General features: G+C 34.8%; 1 protein-coding gene across 14 annotated transcripts in view; it reads right to left on the bottom strand.

The window, feature by feature from the left end:
* The window catches only part of Evi5 (ecotropic viral integration site 5), a 232,237-nt gene that overhangs the window by 158,306 nt on the left and 52,354 nt on the right, over positions 1 to 21,577 (bottom strand). For 12 of the 14 annotated variants that reach the window (XR_013427909.1, XM_040289000.2, XM_078026735.1 and 9 more), the window contains exons 3-5: positions 3,101 to 3,290; positions 1,655 to 1,879; positions 717 to 791 (exon numbers count right to left, since the gene is read on the bottom strand). Coding sequence is in view for 13 of the 14 variants with exons in the window: in XM_040289000.2 (XP_040144934.2) it covers positions 717 to 791; positions 1,655 to 1,879; positions 3,101 to 3,290 (490 nt within the window). In the remaining variant the exon portion in view is untranslated. Of the gene's footprint in view, positions 1 to 716; positions 792 to 1,654; positions 1,880 to 3,100; positions 3,291 to 19,898; positions 19,925 to 21,577 lie in introns of all 14 variants that reach the window. The other 2 variants (XM_078026738.1, XM_078026736.1) reach the window with 2 other exon arrangements.

Below are 21,577 nucleotides of genomic sequence, written 5' to 3' on the forward strand. Positions count from 1 at the left end.
AAATTCTGAAAATATCCCATCCAAACCATTCCCCAAATAAGTCACTGTCAATGCTATATCCCTGAAACAGTAAAAGTAGTTGAGTAACACTATTTTAGAGCTTTTGGCAAGATATACATAATAAGACTGCAGGTCCATGATATATAAAATTGCTATATAAATTTTCAAAGATGTCAAACAACATAGATAAGAACTTCATGTCATCATTTTATTCATATCCTTACTCCCCATTAAATGTTGACAAGACTTAGAAGTAGATACAGGTTTTGGTAGAACATTATGGTATAACTGTATGCGTCAAGAAGTTCAGGGGTGGGGCATATGGGTCAATGGGTACAGAGTAGGCAATCCTTAGCACCACAAAAAAGAAAAAATTGTTAATATATCATTTGAGGGGCTGGGGTTATAGCTCAGCAGTAGAGCACTTGCCTTGCACTTGTGAGGTACTGGGTTTGATCCTCAGCACCACATAAAAAATAAATAAAGATTTTTTTTAAACACCCTTAAAAAATATCATTTGATGAAAGACACTATTATATATCATTTCAACACTTTTCATCTTTCAAAGTACAAACTAAAATATTATTATTCAAATTAGACTTTAGGGAAAAATACTGAATGTTCACTTATACTTAATAAAAATAATGCTTTTCAAACCCTCCAATTCAACCTTAATAAAGAATTTAATTAGACATTTAATACTTGTATTAACTTACCTGCATAAGCAATAATCCAACTATAAAAGCACTTCCTTGACAGTAACCAACCTCACGATCCACTAAAGAATATGCCTAAAAAGTAAAATATGGTGTTCAAAATATTTTGACATGGTATATTAGACCTTCCTTCTCCCAAAACCTGAAATTGGTGAAAGAGTTGATTAAAAGTCAATTTTTTTAAAGAAAAAAATCTTGTTTACTTGTTGTAGATGTTATCCTATATATATTTTAAGAGCAAATGTTTTACTACATAAAATTTTCATTTGACTATTTCCAATTAGAAAGCAACAGCTGCTAAGGATGAAGGAAAAAAGAGAATGTGTACTCAGTAAGGTAACAGAGCTTTAAAATCAACTAAAAGTTGTATCTGATTAAGATAAAATTAGAGTAGGGTTATGAGAAAGCTTAAGCAAAATTAAAATGATTTAACAAGAAATCAAGTGTTTCATAAAGATAGCTGGAATAAAAAGAATCTAAGGGAAGAGAAAAGGCAATGTTGAAGAAAAAAATTAGGTAAAATCTTTATTAAGAACCCTTAACAATTCAAGCCACTGCAAACAGAAAAATTTGCTGACATGAATGCAGCCATGTTGGGAGAAACCTGAATCCTAGACTATGAACCTCACATAAAGTGAACTGTCCATTTTCATTAAGGATCTCTCTATGAGTAGGTTGGAGAAGAGTAATTATTAATATGTTACTTTATTTCCTGCCTAGTAATGTGAATGAATTTTCAACTAATGTGATGAATTTTCTAATAAGTTCTCTAAGTTAAACAGTAATGTAGCAGCAAAGTTACAGTAGAAATTATGCTAAAATCAGTTTTGTTGCCAAAGCAACTGATTATGTGGAATTTCATGCTTTATCATGGGAAATGTATAATTTCAACTTTTTGAGAATTCATTTCATTTAAAAAATGAACAAACAGAACTTACCTTCATCACATTGAATAGAACCTCCTGTCCAAGGCTATCTTTTTCCTTAAAAAAATTATGTTCAGGATAAGTTCTAGCAATGTCCCTCCGGATCAGTTTTTCACAAGGTGAGGTCATTTTCAGGAGTTCTGAATACTGATCCTTAATTGGCATACTTTGTGCACTGCATAAAAGTTGCCAAACTATTGCTCTAAAATGGTGGGGTATTCCTTTACGAACAAGTTCCTAAAAAAGAAAAGTAAAATTTTAAATCTGAATTATTTAATAAGTCTCACATTTGCAAGCCAAAGAAGACTTATTTGGTGGGTGAGGGATGGTTGGAGTAGAGTGGAAATTTTTATCAATTCACGAAGCTGGTTTTAAAATAAACTGGGAAACTTTTTAACCAAGGATAAGATTTTACTCTTGGGTATATCCTTTTCTTGTTATGGGGAGAGGATGTGCTACAAAGCCATGCATAAATTCTGGCCATTTCACCAAGAATTCTGCCTCTAAAAGTATTTAGACTTGACAGCCTGCAGAGCTATGAATGATGGCATCATACCCATCACATTTTGAACTGCTATTGAAAGCAGAAAAGAAAAATACTGATAATTCAAGAATGCATGATGTCACAACTTCATTTCTGCATCTATAAAATGAGAGAATTTGGCTGGACATGAGCACACACCTGTAATCCCAGCTGCTTGAGAAACTGAGGCAGGAGTATCACAACTTTGAGGCCAACCAGGGCAACTTAAGGAGATCTTGTCTCAAAATAAAATAAAAGGGGCCAGAGGTTTAGATTAGTGATAGATTGCTTATGTATGAAGTCGTGGGTTCAATTCCAAGTACAAAAATTATAATAAAATGAGAGAATTTAACTTCTAAAAAATTTTCAGCTATATATTTCCATTTTCAGCACCTCTATAACAACTGATGCCTACATGTAAAAATTTCATGAATAATTGGAATATTTGGGGGAACAAAATTACTCCTTTGAGCTAAGAAAATATGAAAATGGTACTTAAATATTAAAGTAATAATACATAGTTTATACTATGACTTCCGATTATCTTATTTTAGTGTTGAAATCACTTAAAATAAGAGCCTGGCTAGGGTCCTAGTATTGCCACCCACTGTCTAGTGATACTTAGTCAAACTTGCTAAGTCCCAGTCTCTACTGTAAAATGCGATTATTAATGGGATTTTAAAGGCTATTTTTCTTGCAGTGTTTTAAGAGAACTGAATAACATAGTATCTACAAATTATATGACAATGTGCATGACATAATAAAATTTTCAGTGAATACTTTAAAAAGAATTCCATGAAAACATTAAAAGCAGATATCTTCACTATACAGAGCTTGGAAATCACTAAACTCTGACTTTTTTTCTAATTCTCTAATAATCCATACCTGATACCCTACGGGGTGAGAGAAAAAACTTCAATAAAAAACATGAATACCTTAACTTGTTTTTCTTTCTTTTTGCGCACATCTTCCCATTCATTAACAATTCTTCCCCAAAGAATCCAAGAATCTTCTTCAAGGTGGCTGAGATTACTGGAGGCTGATGAACTTGATACAAGAGAGGAGCCACTATTTCTTCTTGACCCATTTACAGATCTTAAAGACTTACTATCCGTCTCTAATAATCTAAAACATAATTAAAAATTGGTGAATATCTCATCTCACGCTGATATTAGGTGAAGGAGTGATGATACTTAGGAGTTTGACTACCATGATTTAACCATTGTTTTAAGAGAATTTTAATAATGTACATGATTTCAATAATCTTTGGTTGGTATCAATAAAATAATCACTATCTTTTTCTTACCTAGGTATAGGAGATTCAAAATTTGAAACAGCAAATAATGTTAAATATTTTGTGCAATTACTCTCATTGTAATTTACTTTCATTTCCATTAAAAATTCAAATTAGAGAACCAGGCACAGTGGCAGCTGCCTATAGTCCCAGCTACATAGGATGCTGAAGCAAAAGGATAATTTCAGCCAGGAATTTGAGAGCATCTGAACAAAGTAGTGAGAGATAATATTTTTTAAAAAATCAAATTAGGGTAAATCTAATGTAAAAAGTGGTTGGGTAGACTTCAAGGAAAAAAATAATGCTTGGGAGAAGTACAACAAATTTTATGGAATTACTAATCCTTTCATGTTTTACAATATGACCAAAGTTTTAAGAAATTAGCCAAGTCTCTTTTTTCATTTGTTTCACATATTCATACCTAATCTGCCTAAACAAAAAGTATATATATACAGCCTATTTATAACTATATTTCTTGAAAAAGAAATAGAAATCAGAATCAGGTCCATATTCCCAAACAGTAAAAACAGGATACACTAAGTAGGAGCGTCTTCCTTTAAGGATGAAGAGGGATTTCACCCAATCTCCACAATCCTTACTGTCTTCCCAAACTCTAGTCAATAGTTGCTATTCATCACTAGGCTTCCAAAATGAAACTGGAATCTCGTCGCTCTTAATACCCCAGCAATCTTTTGAGTATTTAACCCTGTTTTAGCTCTCTTCTCTAAAGAAAGATGTGTTAAGGTAATTTCAAAGATACAGTCCATAACTCATCACTCATAACTCATAACTCATCTTTTCTTTACATATGCACAGGATACAAAAAGGAAGGCTGGAAATGTGGCTTTATAACTATAAAGATATAGATTATAAATAATTCAAATAATAAGGGTCCTAAAATATCTATTTGTTTTTTAACATGGCTACCTACCACTCAATTCCAGTACCTCCTTCAGAAAGGCATCTGCTTAAGGTACAAAAAAATGCTTGCAATACTAATTTATGAAATAGAAAAACTGAGAGAGAGAAAACACGAATCAAATCCTAATTTGCAGTTATAGAACCACCCCTGGAGGATCTACATGCTTATATTCCTTAAATCATTTAGCTCAGTATAAAAGATATTAAGTAGTGGGCTGAGGCACTATGCCTCAGTGATAGAGCACTTGCCTAGCCTGCATTAGGCCCTGTGTTGGATCCCCAACACCTCAAAAAAGAAAAAGAAAAAAAGTACATTAACTCTTTATTAAACTGAAAATTATAACCCCAGTTTAAAAAGTTTGAAAAACTTTCCAAGTTTTAGATGTCATATTAAAAAAATACCACAATAGGGGCTGGGATTGTGGCTCAGCAGTAGAGCACTCGCCTAGGATAGGTGGGATCTGGGTTCGATCCTTAGCACCACATAAAAATAAAGGCATTGTGTTGTATCCATCTACACCTAAAAAATAAATATTAAAAAAAATATATACCAATATAAAATAAATTCCCTCCTTTTTTAGGAAAATTTTAATATATTTTCATGGCAATGATAATTTAAATAAAATTTCCTAACTACTGCTAGAAACATAAAAATGTATTACAGCCAAAATAAGCATTAATTACCATATTTTTATTTGTTTTAAACACTGTTTTCCATATATATTATTTTCTAAGCTTACAGAAATTTTCTAAGCTTTAATAGGCATTATGGATATACACATGTATATACATTTGAAATTCAATTCTTTTCTTTTTCTTAACTGAGGATTTAACCCAGGAGCACTTAACCACTGAGCCATATGCCCAGCTCATTTTATATTTTATTTAGAGACAGGGTCTAAGTTGCTTAGGATTAAGTTGCTAAGGCTGGTTTTGAACTTGCAATCCTCCTACTCCTGCCTCACCCTCTAGAGCCTCTGGGATTTCAGGCATGTGCCACCATGCCCAGAGCTCAAACTATACACTGAAAAACTAAGCCTTTCTGTTTCACTCTTCTCATTTAGAGACTGGACTCTGAATTAACATATTCATTCATCTGTGTTACTCTGTAAAAATAACTATAGTTTGTACTTCTTACTTATTAAAAAATACAGGGGCTGGGGTTGTGGCTCAGCGGTAGAGTGCTCACCTAGCACATGTGAGGCCCTGGGTTCAATCCTCAGCACCACATAAAAATAAATAATACAACAAAGATATTCTGTCCAACCAAAAATAAATAAATATTTTTTAAAAATACAAGCCAATTTGAAAAATGTACGCTTTTTTTTTCTTTCACATCTTTGGGCTTTTATTTTTTTTTATTTTTTTATTGGTTGTTCAAAACATTACAAAGTTCATGACATATCATCTTTCATACATTTGATTCAAGTGAGCTATGAACTCCCATTTTTACCCCAAATACAAATTGCAGAATCACATCAGTTACACATTCACAATTTTTACATAATGCCATATTAGTGACTGTTGTATTCTGCTGCCTTTCCTATCCCCTAATATCCCCCCTCCCCTCCCCACCCATCTTCCCTCTCTACCTCATCTATTGTTATTCAGTTCTCTCCCTTGTTTTCCCCCCCTTTCCCCTCACAACCTGTTATATGTGATTTTGTATACCTTCCTTTTCCATGCAATTTCCCTTCTCTCTTCCTTTCCCTCCCACCACTCATCTCTGTTTAATGTTAATCTTTTCCTCATGCTCTTCCTGCTCAGTTCTTAGTTGCTCTCCTTAAATCAAAGAAGACATTTGGCATTTGTTTTTTAAGGATTGGCTAGCTTCACTTAGCATAATCTGCTCTAATGCCATCCATTTCCCTGCAAATTCCATGATTTTGTCATTTTTTAGTGCTACATAATAATCCATTGTGTATAAATGCCACATTTTTTAAATCCATTCATCTATTGAAGGGCATCTAGATTGGTTCCACAGTCTAGCTATTGTGAATTGTGCTGCTATGATCATTGATGTGGCAGTATCCCTATAATACACTCTTTTAAGGTCCTCAGGGAATAGTCCGAGAAGGGCGATAGCTGAGTCAAATGGTGGTTCCATTCCCAGCTTTCCCAGGAATCTCCATACTGATTTCCAAATTGGCCGCACCAATTTACAGTTCCACCAGCAATGTACAAGTGTACACTTTTCCCCACATCCTCGCCAGCACTTGTTGTTGTTTGACTTCATAATGGCTGCCAATCTTACTGGAGTAAGATGGTATCTTAGGGTGGCTTTGATTTGCATTTCTCTGACTGCTAGAAATGATGAGCATTTTTTCATGTACTTGTTGATTGATTGTATGTCCTCCTCTGAGAAGTGTCTGTTCAGGTCCTTGGCCCATTTGTTGATTGGGTTATTTGTTTTCTTATTGTTTAATTTTTTGAGTTCTTTGTATACTCTGGATATTAGGGCTCTATCTGAAGTGTGAGGAGTAAAAATTTGTTCCCAGGATGTAGGCTCCCTATTTACCTCTCTTATTGTTTCTTTTGCTGAGAAAAAACTTTTTAGTTTGAGTAAGTCTCATTTGTTGATTCTAGTTATTAACTCTTGTGCTATGGGTATCCTATTGAGGAATTTGGAGCCTGACCCCACAGTATGTAGATTGTAGCCAAATTTTTCTTCTATCAGACGCCATGACTTTGATTTGATATCAAGCTCCTTGATCCATTTTGAGTTAACTTTTGTGCATGGCGAGAGAAAGGGGTTCAGTTTCCTTTTGTTGCATATGGATTTCCAGTTTTCCCAGCACCATTTGTTGAAGATGCTATCCTTTCTCCATTGCATGCTTTTAGCCCCTTTATCAAGTATAAGAAACTTGTAATTTTGTGGATTGGTCTCTGTGTCCTCTATTCTGTATCATTGGTCCACCTGCCTGTTTTGGTACCAGTACCATGCTGTTTTTGTTACTATTGCTCTGTAATACAGTTTGAAATCTGGTATCGCTATACCTCCAGATTCACACTTCCTGCTTAGAATTGCTTTTGCTATTCTGGGTCTTTTGTTTTTCCATATGAATTTTGTGATTGCTTTATCAATTTCTACATGAAATGCTATTGGGATTTTGACTGGCATCGCATTAAACCTGTAGAGAACTTTGGGTAATATTGCCATTTTGATGATGTTAGTTCTGCCTATCCATGAACAGGGTACATTTTTCCATCTTCTAAGATTTTCTTCTATCTCTCTCTTTAGGGTTCTGTAGTTTTCATTGTATAAATCTTTCACCTCTTTTGTTAGGTTGATTCCCAAGTATTTTATTTTTTTTGAGGATATTGTGAATGGAGTGGTTTTCCTCATTTCCATGTCAGAAGTTTTGTTGCTGATATACAGGAATGCCTTTGATTTATGCGTGGTGATTTTATATCCTGCCACTTTGCTGAATTCATTTATTAACTCTAGCAGTTTCTTTGTAGACCCTTTTGGGTCTGTTAGATATATTATCATATCATCCACAAATAGTGATAATTTAATTTCTTCTTTTCCTATTTTTATGCCTTTAATTTCTTTTGTCTAATTGCTCTGGCTAGTAATTCAAGAACTAAATTGAATAGAAGTGGTGAGAGAGGGCATCCCTGTCTAGTTCCAGATTTTAGAGGGAATGCCTTCAGTTTTTCTCCGTTTAGAATGATGCTAGCCTGAGGCTTAGCATATATAGCTTTTCAATGTTGAGGTAAGTTCCTGTTATCCCTAGTTTTTCTAGTGTTTTGAACATAAAGGGATGCTGTACTTTGTCAAATCCTTTTTCTGCATCTATCAAGATGATCATATAGTTCTTATCTTTAAGTCTATAGATGTGGTGAATAACATTTATTGATTTCCGTATATTGAACCAGCCTTGCATCCCAGGGATGAATCCTACTTGATCACGGTGCACAATTTTTTTGATATGCTTTTGTATTCAATTCGCCAGGATTTTATTGAGAATTTTTGCATCTAAGATCATTAGAGATATTGGACTGTAGTTTTCTTTCTTTGAAGTGTCTTTGTCTGGTTTCGGGATCAGGGTGATGTTGGCCTCACAGAATGAATTTGGAAGAGCTCCTCCTTTTTCTATTTCTTGAAATAGCTTGAAAAGTATTGGTATTAATTCTTCTTTGAAGGTTTTGTAAAACTCTGCTGTATACCCATCCAGTCCAGGGCTTTTCTTGGTTGGTAGTCTTTTGATGGCCTCTTCTATTTCTTCCTTTGTTCTTGGTCTATTTAAATTGTGTGTGTCTTCCTGACTCAATCTGGGCAGATCATATGACTTAAGAAATTTATCAATATCTTCACTATCTCCTATTTTATTGGAATATAGGGTTTCAAAATACTTTCTAATTATCTTCTGTATTTCTGTTGTGTCTGTTGTGATATTGCCTTTTTCATCCCGTATGTTAGTAATTTGAGTTCTCTCTCTTCTTCTCTTCATTAGCATGGCTAAGGGCCTATTGATCTTATTTATTTTTACAAAGAACCAATTTTTAGATTTATCAATTTTTTCAATGGTTTTTTTTTGTTTCAATTTCGTTGATTTCTGCTCTGATTTTAATTATTTCTTGTCTTCTACTACATTTGCTGTTGTTTTGCTCTTCCTTTTCTAGGATTTTAAGATGTAGTGAGTTCATTTATTTGTTGGTTTTTTCTTATTTTGAGGAATGAACTCCAGGAAATTAATTTCCCTCTTAAAACTGCTTTCATTGTGTCCCATAGATTCTGGTATGTTGTGTCTGTATTGTCGTTTATCTCTAAGAATTTTTTTATTTCCTCCTTTATGTCTTTTGTAACCCATTGATCATTCAGTAACATATTGTTCATTTTCCAGGTGATACAGGATTTTTCCTTCCTTCTTTTATCATTGATTTCCAGTTTCATTCCATTATGTTCAGATATGGTGCATGGTATTATCTCCACACCTTTATATTTACTGAGAGTCACCCTATGGCATAATATATCGTCTATCTTTGAGTAGGATCCATGTGCTGCTGAGAAGAATGTGTATCCACTTGATGATGGTTGATATATTCTATATATATCAGTTAAGTCTAAGTTATTGATTGCATTATTGAGTTTTATGTTTCTTTGTTCAGCTTTTGTCTAGAGGATCTGTCCAATGGCAAGAGCGGTGTGTTGAAGTCCCCCATAATTATTGTGTTGTGGTCTATTTGACTCTTGAACTTGAGGAGAGTTTATTTTATGAATGTTGCAGTACCATTGTTTGGTGCATACAAATTGATAATTGTTATGTCTTGATGGTGGATGGTTCCTTTTAACAGTATATAATGTCCTTCTTTATCCCTTTTGATTAACTTAGGTTTGAAGTTGATTTTATTCGATATGAGTATGGCCACTCCTGCTTGCTTCTGAGGGCCATGTGAGTGGTCGGATTTTTCCCAACCTTTCACCTTCAGCCTGTGTATGTCTTTTCCTATCATATGAGTCTCCTGAAGGCAGCATATTGTTGAATTTGTTTTTTTAATCCAGGTTACTAGCCTGTGTCTCTTGATTGGTGAATTTAAGCCATTAACATTTAAGGTTACAATTGAAATATGGTTTGTACTTCCAGTCATGTTTATTTATTTATTTATTTATTTATTTATTTTAGTTTGGCTAGTTTTTCCTCTTTGGTTATTTTTCTCCCCCTTTACTGAGATACCTCCCACTGTTAGTTTGGGGCGCTATTTTTCAATTCCTCTTCTTGTAGTATTTTGATCAAAATGCTTTGCAGTGCTGGTTTTCTGGCTGTGAATTCTTTTAGCTTTTTTTTATCATGAAATATTTTAATTTCATTGTCAAATCTGAAGTTTAACTTTGCTGGATACAGTATTCTTGGTTAGAATCCATTATTTTTCAGCGTTTGAAATACATTGTTCCAGGATCTTCTCGCTTTCAAAGTCTATGATGAAAAATCAGTCGTTAACCTAATTGGTTTACCCCTGAATGTAATCTGCCTCCTTTCTCTCGTAGCTTTTCATATTCTCTCCTTGTTCTGTATGTTAGTTATCTTCATAATTATATGTCTTGGAGTTGGTCTCTTACGGTTTTGGATGTTTGGGGTCCTGTAGGCTTCCAGGATTTGGCAATCCATTCCATCTTTCATCTCTGGGAAGTTTTCTAGGATTATTTCATTTAATAGGTTGTCCATTCCTTTGGTTTGAACCTCTGTGCCTTCTTCTATCCCAATGACTCTCAAATTTAGTTTTTTTTATGAGATCCCATATCTCTTAGATAGATTGCTCGCGAGATTTAAGCATCTTTTCTGTGTTGACTATATTCTTTTCAAGTTGATAAACTTTGTCTTCATTATCTGATGTTCTGCCTCCTACTTGATCTAGTCTATTTGTAATATTCTCGTTTCTAGGATTACTGTTTGGTTTTTGTTTGTTTTTTTTTTTTTTTAAATCTCTATCTCCTGGTAAAGCTTGTTCTTTGCAGTTTGAATTTGTTTGTTTAATTCGTTTTCAAAATATACTTTCATTGCTTGGACTTGCTGTCTCATGTCTTCTCTAATATTCCATTCCATCTGAGTTAAGTATGCCTTGATTTCTTTCCCTGTCCATGTTTCTGATGCTTCCAGGTCCTCCTGTAGATTTAAGTTGTCCTGCATTGTTTGTAATCCTTTTTTCCCCCTTGTTTTTTCATGTTGTTCACGTTACTTTCCAGCTCTGTTTGACAGCTTTGTAACTGCTTTCTCCTATACATTTGTTTTGGCTTTGTATATCTCTGCTATCTCTTCTTTGTGGTGGGAGATTATGCCTAGAAATGTTGGGCTTTATTGTACTTTAAAGCTGATTCATTCACTTCATAAAAGGCTTCTAGGTTCTGCATGCATATAGTGATTTGTTGTTTGTTCTTAGGACTTTATGTTTAGGTTAGGTGCTATGATGGTATAAGGGTTGGTATGTCTTGGCTACTTTAGAAGATTGCTCTACTAAAGGTGGATACTAACAGGCAATTGGATCAGGGTATTGGTACTGGGTAGGTATTTAGGAGCCCTATAGACAGCCTCGAGACATTCACCTATTTGCATTTAGACAATTACACGTAATGGAAGACGTAATGCTTGGGATGAAAGTTGGGGGTGTAGGGGAATGAAGGTGCTCTTAAAAAGAAAGAAGGAGAGAGAGAGAGATATAGGAGAATTAAAAGAAAAATAAAACTTGAAACGGGAAAGAAAGAAAGAAGGAAAAGGGGAGAAAGGAACAGAGAGAGAAGAAGAAAAAAAAATTGAAGTCTTAGAGATTCATTTTCTTCTCTTCCAGTAGGCAGAGCTGTGCCCTCTACCTGTCAATAGCAATCCCTGTAAGGCATCTCCTGGGAGTCTCTCAGACTTGTCAGTCCAGAGCCGTTTCACTTCTCTGGCCCTTCCCCCACTTCCTCCTGTCAGCCAGCCAGCCAGGTCTTGTTCACCAGAAGCAGTTCCCCAGAGACCTAGTTACACTTGCAGCCCCACCACGTGTCCCATTTAAGCCCCAGTGCTGTGGTAAACTGGCGGCTAAGACCTTGGGAGTCACTGTTGGTGATATGGGGGGTTGGGGGTCGGGGATCCCCTCTGCTTCCCTACAGACACGACCCCTGAGAGATCCCTGAAGTTTCCTGGCTGCTTGTATCTGGATGGGGAGGGAGTCACACACCTGCTAAAGTGGATTCTGCTGGGAAGGAATTCCGTCGGCTGAACTCCAATGACATCACCTCTCTGCTATGGCGGGCCCCAGGCTCCTTGCCGGAGTGTCCGAAGGGAGGGGTGGGACAGGTCCGTCCCCAGTTGGTCTCAGCTCCAGGCTTGCTATTTCATGAAGGCTTGGCTAAAGACCTCTTCCTGACAAGCTGCATCTCGGAGGCTAGCGGGATCCAGTCACGTTGGCTGCGGGCAGACAAGCCGGCAGCCGCACCGCGGCGCGCGGACTGCAGCTGGCGGATCTAGACCTCTGCGTCTCGAGGCGGGGATTTGCTCGTCTGGGGCAAATTGTCACTTCAAAAAATCCTAGTAGCTCCCGGCGGATCTCTCTTCGGTGGAATTTTGCTAGGAGATTCTCCGTTGGTAGAATCTAAGCGTTATCTATGCATCTTTATGACCCCATCACTGAGGGGGTATTGAAAGCGCTGCCTCTCCGCCCACCGCCATGTTGGATCTCCCCAAAATCTACGCTTTTAAAATTGTGATTACCTTCTGATCAGAAGTTTGAGTGTTATGCAAATTAATACTGTAGTAATTTTTCTTAAATATGATATGTAACATACCAACCCAAAAATAGATGTGGTAGCTTTGGGTTTTAATGTGGTGGTTTTGTTTTTTAAAGCAGATTACTTAAAAAGCAAATATAATTCAACTGAATTTGACAAAGCAGATGAGTTTTCAGAGTAGGGGTTTTAGTTTGGATTTTTTTTTCATTTGTTTTAATTAGTGATAATAGAATGCATTTTGACACATTATACATAAATGGAATATAACTTCTCATTCTTCTGGTTGTTCATGATATAGAATCATACCAGTCATGTAATCACATACGTACATAGGGTAATAATATCTGATTCATTCTACTATCCTTCCTATCCCCACATACCCTCTTCCCTCTCTTCACTCTCATCTGACTAATCCAAAGTACCTCTATTTTTCCCTAGCTCCCCACCTTACTATGAATTAGCATCTGCATATCAGAGAAAACATTTGACCTTTGGTTTGGGGGGTCTGGTTTATTAGCATGATATTCTCCAGTTCCATCCATTTACTTTCAAAGGCTATAATTTCATTCTTCTTTATGGCTAATATTCCATTGTGTGTGTGCGCGCACACACACACACAGACACACACACACAGACACATCCCACATTTTCTTTATTCATCTGCTGAAGGGCATGTAGGTTGGTTCTATAGTTTGGCCATTTCAAGTTGAGCTGCTATAAACATTGACATGGCTGCATCATTGTAACATTCTAATTTTAAGTCCTCTGAGTATAAACCAAGGAGTGGTACAGCTGGCCATCTTATTCATTCTTGATTTTACTTCTTGTGCTTTAGGAGTCTTGTTAAGGAAGTCAGTTCCTAAGCTAACATGGTAAAGATTTGGGCCTACTTTTTCTTCTAGATGGTGCAGTGTCTCTGGTCTAATGCCTAACTCCTTGATTCACTTTGAGTTGAGGTTAAGAGTTTAATTTCATTTTGCTACATATGGATTTCCAGTTTTTCCAGTACCAGTTGTTGAATAAGCTCTCTTTTCTTCAATGAATGTTTTTGGTACCTTTGTCTAGTATGAGATAACTGTATTTGTCTTTGTGTTTTCTATTCTATGTGTCTGTTTTGGTATTAATACCATGAGGATTTTGTTACTATGGCTCTGAAGAATAGTTTAAGGTCTAGTATTGTGATGCCTCCTGCTTCTCTAAGGACTGCTTTGGCTATTCTGGGTCTCCTATTTTTCTGATAAATTTTATGACTGCTTTTTCTATTTCTGTGAAGAATGTCACTGAGATTTTAATAGGAATTGCATTAAAGTCTTTACAGTGCTTTTGGTAGTATAGCTATGGTGCTTTTCTTTTCTTTTCTTTTTTGGTAGGGGGGGCTATAACTAGGTATTGAACGCAGGGGTTTTTTAACACTGAACTACATCCCCAGACTTCTTACTTTATTTTTTTAGTTGTCAATGAACATTTATTTATTTATTGCTGGGCTGAGAATTGCCTAGCACCTCACACATGATAGGCAAGTACTTTAGCACTGAACCACAATCCCAGCCCTTAATTTTTATTTTTGAGACAGGGTCTCACTAAGTTGCTGAGTCTGGTGCACTTTACCACTGAACCAAAACCCAGCCCTAATTTTTATTTTGAGGTAGGATCTCGATAAGTTGCTGAGGCTGATCTCCAACTTGTGATCCTCTACCTCGGTCTCCCAGGGTTGCTGGTATTACAGGCAGTACATCCATCTTTAAATTGTCAGTCTTGCATGAAGGTCAATTTTTTTTTTTTTTTTTTGCTATAGGTTTGTTTTTAAATGTTTTAGTCATGGGATTTTCCTTATACTGAGGTCAAACTAGGGCCAAGCAAGCTTTTGTTCTTCATATTAACTATATGTTATATTGTATACTGACATGAGATATAATGCTTCTATATAAGAGAACAGAAGCAAAAGGGTAGAACTAAGAATTATTTGTATCTTGATTTGGAAATTATGAAACATCACCATATTATGATAAGACACATTTTGAAGAATAAATGTTTAAACTAAGAAAAGCTCACCAGTTGTTTTTGTTTTACTTGGGTATTTTTGCTGAACTTAGGTCAAGACCCCTTTTCTTTTAGTATTGCACATATGCTTCTTCTTCAAGTTCATTTCCTCTCAAATACATCTTCATGTATATGCCTGATGTGCTCCTGGCAGCAGGATGTTGGCAGCAGTGTAGTCCCCATGTTGTTCCTGGTAACATGTAACACCATTTTCACGATAGACCTAAGCACAGACCCTACTATTATCTGACAGGTGTAAGTTTTTTCAAGCCATAGTGCTGAGACAGATTATTTGATGCAAATTCTCTATTTTTGTAGTATGTTGTTTCCTTTGTGACTCTAGGGTGAATTAAAATGCCTGTCAACTGCAAACTTGCTTATGATTGATTTGGTGCAATGAAGTTCCTTTCTAATCATTTCTGGTTTGGAACGTACTCAGCCATCCTAAAAACTGGAACTATTTATTTCTGACTCATTTGTTTTACCTTAAGTTTCAGATGAGGTTAACTTTTTCTCTTTCACTTACGGGGACTAAGCAAGATCACAAATTGATTTGGTACAATGAAGTTTAGAACTTTCTAAAGAAAAACTTTAGCATTTTTATAACAAAAAAGTCCTAAGAAGGGTTAGGGTTGTGGCTCAGCGGTAAAGCACTTGCCTAGCACGAGTGAGGCGCTTGGTTTGATTCTCAGCACCACATAAAAATAAATAAATAAAATAAAGGTATTATGTCCAACTACAGTTAAAAAAAAAATTTTAAAACAGTCCTAAGAGTTAGAACATTTTACAGAAGTACCACTAAACTATTTTATTATGTCTCTTCCTAAGGCACTACAGTTATGTGTCACATGACAGTCTGATGAAAGAATGGATTGAATACATAATGTGGACCCATAATATTATATAATGGAGCTGAGAAATCACGACCACCTATTGACAGCTACATCACAACATAGTATAACATATTATTCATGTTTCTGGTGATACTATTTTTTTTAAAAAACCTATTGTGCTGTGTTGTAAAAAAATAAAAGTAGGACACAAGTCTGGGGTTATAGCTCAGTAGCAGAGCACTTGCCTAGCACGTATGAGGCACTAAGTTCGATCCTCAGGACCACATAAAAATAAATAAATAAAGGTATTGTGTCCATTTGCAATTAAAAAAAATTAAATAAATTTTTTAACAAATTTTTAAAGTATGGTACATAGAATTATGTACAGTATGTAATACCTCATAATGAACTGTTACTGGTTTATGTATTTACCACATTATACTTGTTATCATGAAGCTGTATTCCTTCTACTTATTAAAAAAGAAAGCTGTAAAACAGCCTCAGGCAGGTCCTTCTGGAAGTATTCCAGAAGGCAGAATTATTATCATAGAAGATGAGAGCTTCTTATGTTATTGTTACAGACCTTCCACTGGGACAAGTTATGGAGTAAAAGACAGTAAAACTAATGATCTTGAGTAGGCCTATGCTAATGTATGTGTTTCTTAGTTTATAACAAAACAAATTTAAAAAGTAAATAAAAATTCAATAGAATAAAGTTTATACAATGAGAACATAAAGAAAATATTTTTGTGCAGCTGTATAATACATTTGTTTTAAGCTAAATAAGAGTCAAAAAGTTATAGTTTATTGATATTTGTTTTTATAAAGGTAGAGTAGCCAAAGTGTGCAGCTTGTATAAAGTCTGATGTACACTAATATTGCAGACCTTCACATGCACTCACCACTGACTCACCCAGAGCAACTTCATTCCTGCAAGTTCCATTCCTGGGTAAGCATCTTATATAGGATGGCCCATTTTGTATCTTTTATACCACAATTTTACTGAACTTTTCTGTGTTTAGATACACAAATACTCATAGTAGCCTATAGTATTTAGCATAGTAATAATATACAGTATGATCTAGGAGCAACAGGCCACCATCTAAGTTTATCTAAGTACACCCTATAATGTTAATACAACAATGAAATCATCCAACAATGCATTTCTTAGAACCTATCTTGTCATTAAATGATGCATTCATGAAAAGAATTTATATATTCTTCAAGAAAATGGAGACTGGGGGTGGGGTTGTAGCTCAGTGGTAGATCGTTTGCCTAGCATGTTCAAGGTCCTGGGTTTGCTCCCCAGTACTGCCCCAAAAAAAGAATATGTAGACTTCATAAATATGTACTTAGAATCAACTATTCTCATTTCTTATTGCTAAAAGTGGTAATAACTCAGGAAGGCTCCTAAACAGGTTGCCACCTAATTTTAATATAATAAGATACTCTGACATAGTAGTAGAGGATCACACTACCTGAAAATCAACTATTTCCAAAGACCTGATTCTGGAAAATGGTAATGGGATTATTAAGAAGTCTATCCAAAACTTATTCTGTTATTTATTTTTCTCCTTCCAGATTACATGGCTTTATGGTTTACATGAATTTATTATAAAAAAATAAAACTATCCACCCCACACTTCCCATTCCACCGCAATTTCATTATGATGAATGAGAAGGAAAAAAAAAACATATTAGGTTGAAGGAAAATACTGGCCCAGCAGTAATACTGTTCATTGTAATCTAAGGCATTTCCCATGAGTTTGTGTGGCCATTTCTTATCTGCTACTACTGTACTGTAATTCAGAGATCAGATCTGTTCACCCTCCCAGACAGTGCCAGGCTAAGACATCAGAGGCTGGATTTCTATTAAATGGGAAACTCATAACCCTCAGGTTCCCTAACTGGACAACTCCAAGTTTCTCTTAAAGTGGCTCCAGATCTACGGTCAGTTGTTCCAAACGGCTACAGCAATACATTGGCTGAGATGAGGGTACTGAGGCAGCATCAGCTGGACTTCAAATAGTATCAAAATGGAGAAAGTATAGGGCTGGGGTTGTGGCTCAGAGGTAGAGCGCTCACCTAGTATGTGTGAGGTACTGGGTTCGATCCTCAGCATCACATAAAGTAAAATAAAGACATTGTGTCCACCTATATATAACTAAAAAATAAATATATAAAAAATAGATGGAGAAAGTCTAGAATTGGTGGTAGGAAGAAAGTATTATAATTCTCTGATGGGTAGGACTAAGGAATAAGTTGAAAATGAAGAAATTTTCCACCATGGAGAGTAGTTCAGATCTCAAGAGAGAGAAACTTCATTATACCTTTGTCTCTGATCAAACCTTCTCACCAAAGCACTACCTATTTAAGGAAATAGTAGAGTGCATACTTCCCAAGAAACACATGAGAGGGGGCTAGGGTTGTGGCTCACCAAAGGTACTGTGTCCAAGTACAACTAAAACAAAATATTAAAAAAGAAAGAAAGAAACACGTGAGAAAGAAGCACAGTTTGTGTATAAAAGCATGCACATGATAAAGATCAAAGAAAAAGTCTCTCAACCTATGATTGAAAATATAAAAGAGGAAAAGAAAAATAATAGGGTTTCTTTGGGATGTATGTAGTTTGAAATACCTTGAGGACATCTATATAGATAAATAAGCACAGCAATTAAAGAAACAAGTCTAAAGTTCAGAAGAAAGGTAGAGATTACAAATAGAAATTTGGTAATTATTTGTGAACAGTTGACATTAAACTTTTTGAATATGATATTGTATTTGGTAAAATTTTTCCTAAGTACACCACAGCAGGACACTACAAAAACTGGTCGGTATCAGCTGGTAACTTTCAAGCTACCAAGAGAATTTATAAAGCCCTAAAGACAAAAAAAAAAAAAAAAAAAAAAAGCTATATGAGAAAATACCTGGAAAGTTAAATATGCTAGCACTTAAGTTTTTCAAAAAGCCTTATTATAATAGAGGGGCAACTTTTCAAACATGAAGGTCAAACATTTCTTATAATGTTACACCAAACGAACAGAATATGAATATGCTGGGAGAAAGATAACTTGTCAGCTAAAAGATTGGCAAGTAAGTAACGAAAGACTTGTTTTATTCCATTTTGGGCTAATACAACACAATACTTTAGACTGGTTAATTTATAAACAACAGAAATTCATTACTCACAGTTCTGGAGGCTGAAAAGTCCAAAGTAAATTAATCCCATTCCTGAGGGTAGTTTCCCAAAGGTCCCACCCCTTAACATCACATTTGGGATTAAATTTCAATACATGAATTTTGAAGGGACATAAACATTCATACAATAGCAAAACTACATGACTCACTCACAGAGTAGTCATATTGTTTCTTATCATCATCAAGCACAAATCTGTGTCTCAGATCAACAGAAATAAGAAAAAGATAAATAAGAGAAAAAACAAGGAATTAGCATAGGCAACAACTCCAAGACAACACAAAAGACAGGTTCCAAAATGACCTGGATTTTTCAGTTCTGAAAAACACATTTCTTATCCTCTTTTGTTTCTTTCAGATGACAGCTCAGACAAGGTGAACACATTCCAAACCTATGATCAGAAACTGATGGTTTGGAAATTACTTTATCCAGCTGATAAAAATTTAAATAATCTTCAGTGATAAGAAAAAGAATAGAGAGTTCAAATGAAGATCTAAAGACTTTTCCTATGATTAAAAATACATGACTTTTTTTAACAGAGACTTGAAAATATCTACTTTGCTTGTAAGCTTTTCATTCCCTTTATGTTACTGGATGTTTTATGGAGAGCACCCTAGGAAAACTGAGGTAATACTTTACAGTAAAATTATAAATGTAAGATGAACTTAACATCACCTAGATCAGTCAAATAAATATAATGCAATATAATATAAATATAAATATAATGATCTAGGTAGCCATATTTAAAATTAATTTTAATATTGTATTTTCATAAAATATCAAAATGTCATTACAACATGTAATCAATTTTTTTTTAATTAACGACATTATTTTTTCAAATCAAGTACTCAAAATTTGGTGTTCACAGAAAGTAAACTATACACCAGAATACTACAGTAACAGTTTGTGTGCCCAATTGCCACATATGGCTAGTAGCTACCATGCTGGATGGTAAACTACAAGCATATTTAAAATTGACATCAAAGACTCCTGCTTACCAAACTTTAAAACCATAACATACATTTACTTTAAAAGAATTCTTTCCACTTCTTCATTATCATATCTTATCCCAAAAAATAAGCTAAAAAGCAAAATTGAATTCCAAATAACAAAAAGTAAAAGGAAACAAACAGTTGCAATGACAAACATTTAAACAACACAAATAATGACGTGTTCAAATTTTAATTAGCAGCATTTCCCTTCTGAATTAAAATGCATTGCTATTATACTTGAAACTTACCTCCTTAAATTCATCTCTGCCAATGCCTTTGTATTTTTAAAATGAAAAAGAAAACACATTTAACACATGGGGGGGAAAGGTTGTCTCATTTCAACTTTAAGTCTATCAATTATTAACTTTCTTCAAACTGATCTTTGACATGACACTGAACCATTTCTTCACATCTTTCCACAGTTGCCACACACATGCTCTTGTTTTTAAAATGTAATAGCTGCAATAAAACTGTAGGAATAAAAAGAGTTTCTATATAGAATTTGATACCTTCATGTTTCTTAAATTTTAGTTTTCTAAAATATTGCCATTTTTATATCTCCTGAATTAAAAATAGTTAAATAACACAATCATAGTCTCATTTACATTTGGGGGAAGAAAAAATAAATCCCAATAAAAACATCTACCTTAATTTTTACTTTAGTTATGTAACTTACACATCTTTATCACAAATCACAGAAATGGCCAGAGAAATTTTAAATTATTATTCTTACAATTTTCTCCCAGACATGATACTAGTAATAATACTAGTAGGGAAGGTAGTAGGACAGAACAAGAAGAGAGCTGAATCTTAGTATGGTGTCATTTTACTTCATTTTTTAATTAAAATTAGATGAACACATCTTTCCCCTAGTATTGTTCTCCTAAAGATAAACAAGATATCACTACATTCAAACTTTCTGTAAATATAAATCCTTCCCATAGAATTTGAGCTTTTAATGATTTAAAACATTATACACACACACGTGACTTAGTATTTGAACACAAAAATATTGAATTTTTTGAATACTTCACACAAGAACAAAGGGTGACAACCTTCTTTTATTTCCTCACAAACTTTTTGTGTGCGTGGAGGTGGGGGGTGACGCCTGGGGACGAAACCCAGACCTCATGCCTATTAAACACACTCTCTACCTCTGAATTACATCCCAGTCTCAAAATCTCTTTTCTGAAAATTTTTAAACAATTTCAGGAAATTTTCCTTAATTTTTTACATAAAAGTTAAGCACACGGCATACAAGCATAAATTATGAACTGCTTAGGAACAAGTTCACCATTAACCCACACTTTGCCTAAAACACTTTTTAACATAGTACTTTGTACAATTAACTGTACAGCAATTTCTGGTCACAACCATAACAATAAATTCAAACTTGATCACTTACAAACCAAGTACCAGAAGTTGTACTTTATGCAAACTACTTCATCGGTGTAAAAACCAACTCAAAACTTACAATTTCTTTACACTCTTTAGGGAGATCTGTAAGTGCTTGGCTTTGCCAGTCCTGCCCAGCTTCATATCCCCCTAACATTTTCTACCTCATAACTCCTTTTGCTCTCTGTAATGGTCCTGCCAAGTTCTTCTCTCTAAGAACCTATATGCTCATAACAGCCTTCACACAACAGCCAACACTCCACTCTGTTCTTTCGAGATGTTCTTCCAATTTCATCTTATCCAAGAAACTTTGCCAATTTACATATCATGTTAAAAAACTATCTCTTCCTAAAACCTTTAACAAAACTTTTGCTCAAAATTCTTTAAAATGTAGTAAGCAAAGGAATAAAAAGTTAAAACTAATACACATACACATTGAAACCAAGTAATTATCATGTGGCATACACAACTTCTTACTTTACCATCAAATGCTGAAAGCCAAAGAAAATCCTTTGAAAGGAATTCCTAGGAA

Source organism: Ictidomys tridecemlineatus, chromosome 11 (assembly GCF_052094955.1).
Source record: "Ictidomys tridecemlineatus isolate mIctTri1 chromosome 11, mIctTri1.hap1, whole genome shotgun sequence".
Lineage (NCBI taxonomy): Eukaryota > Metazoa > Chordata > Mammalia > Rodentia > Sciuridae > Ictidomys > Ictidomys tridecemlineatus.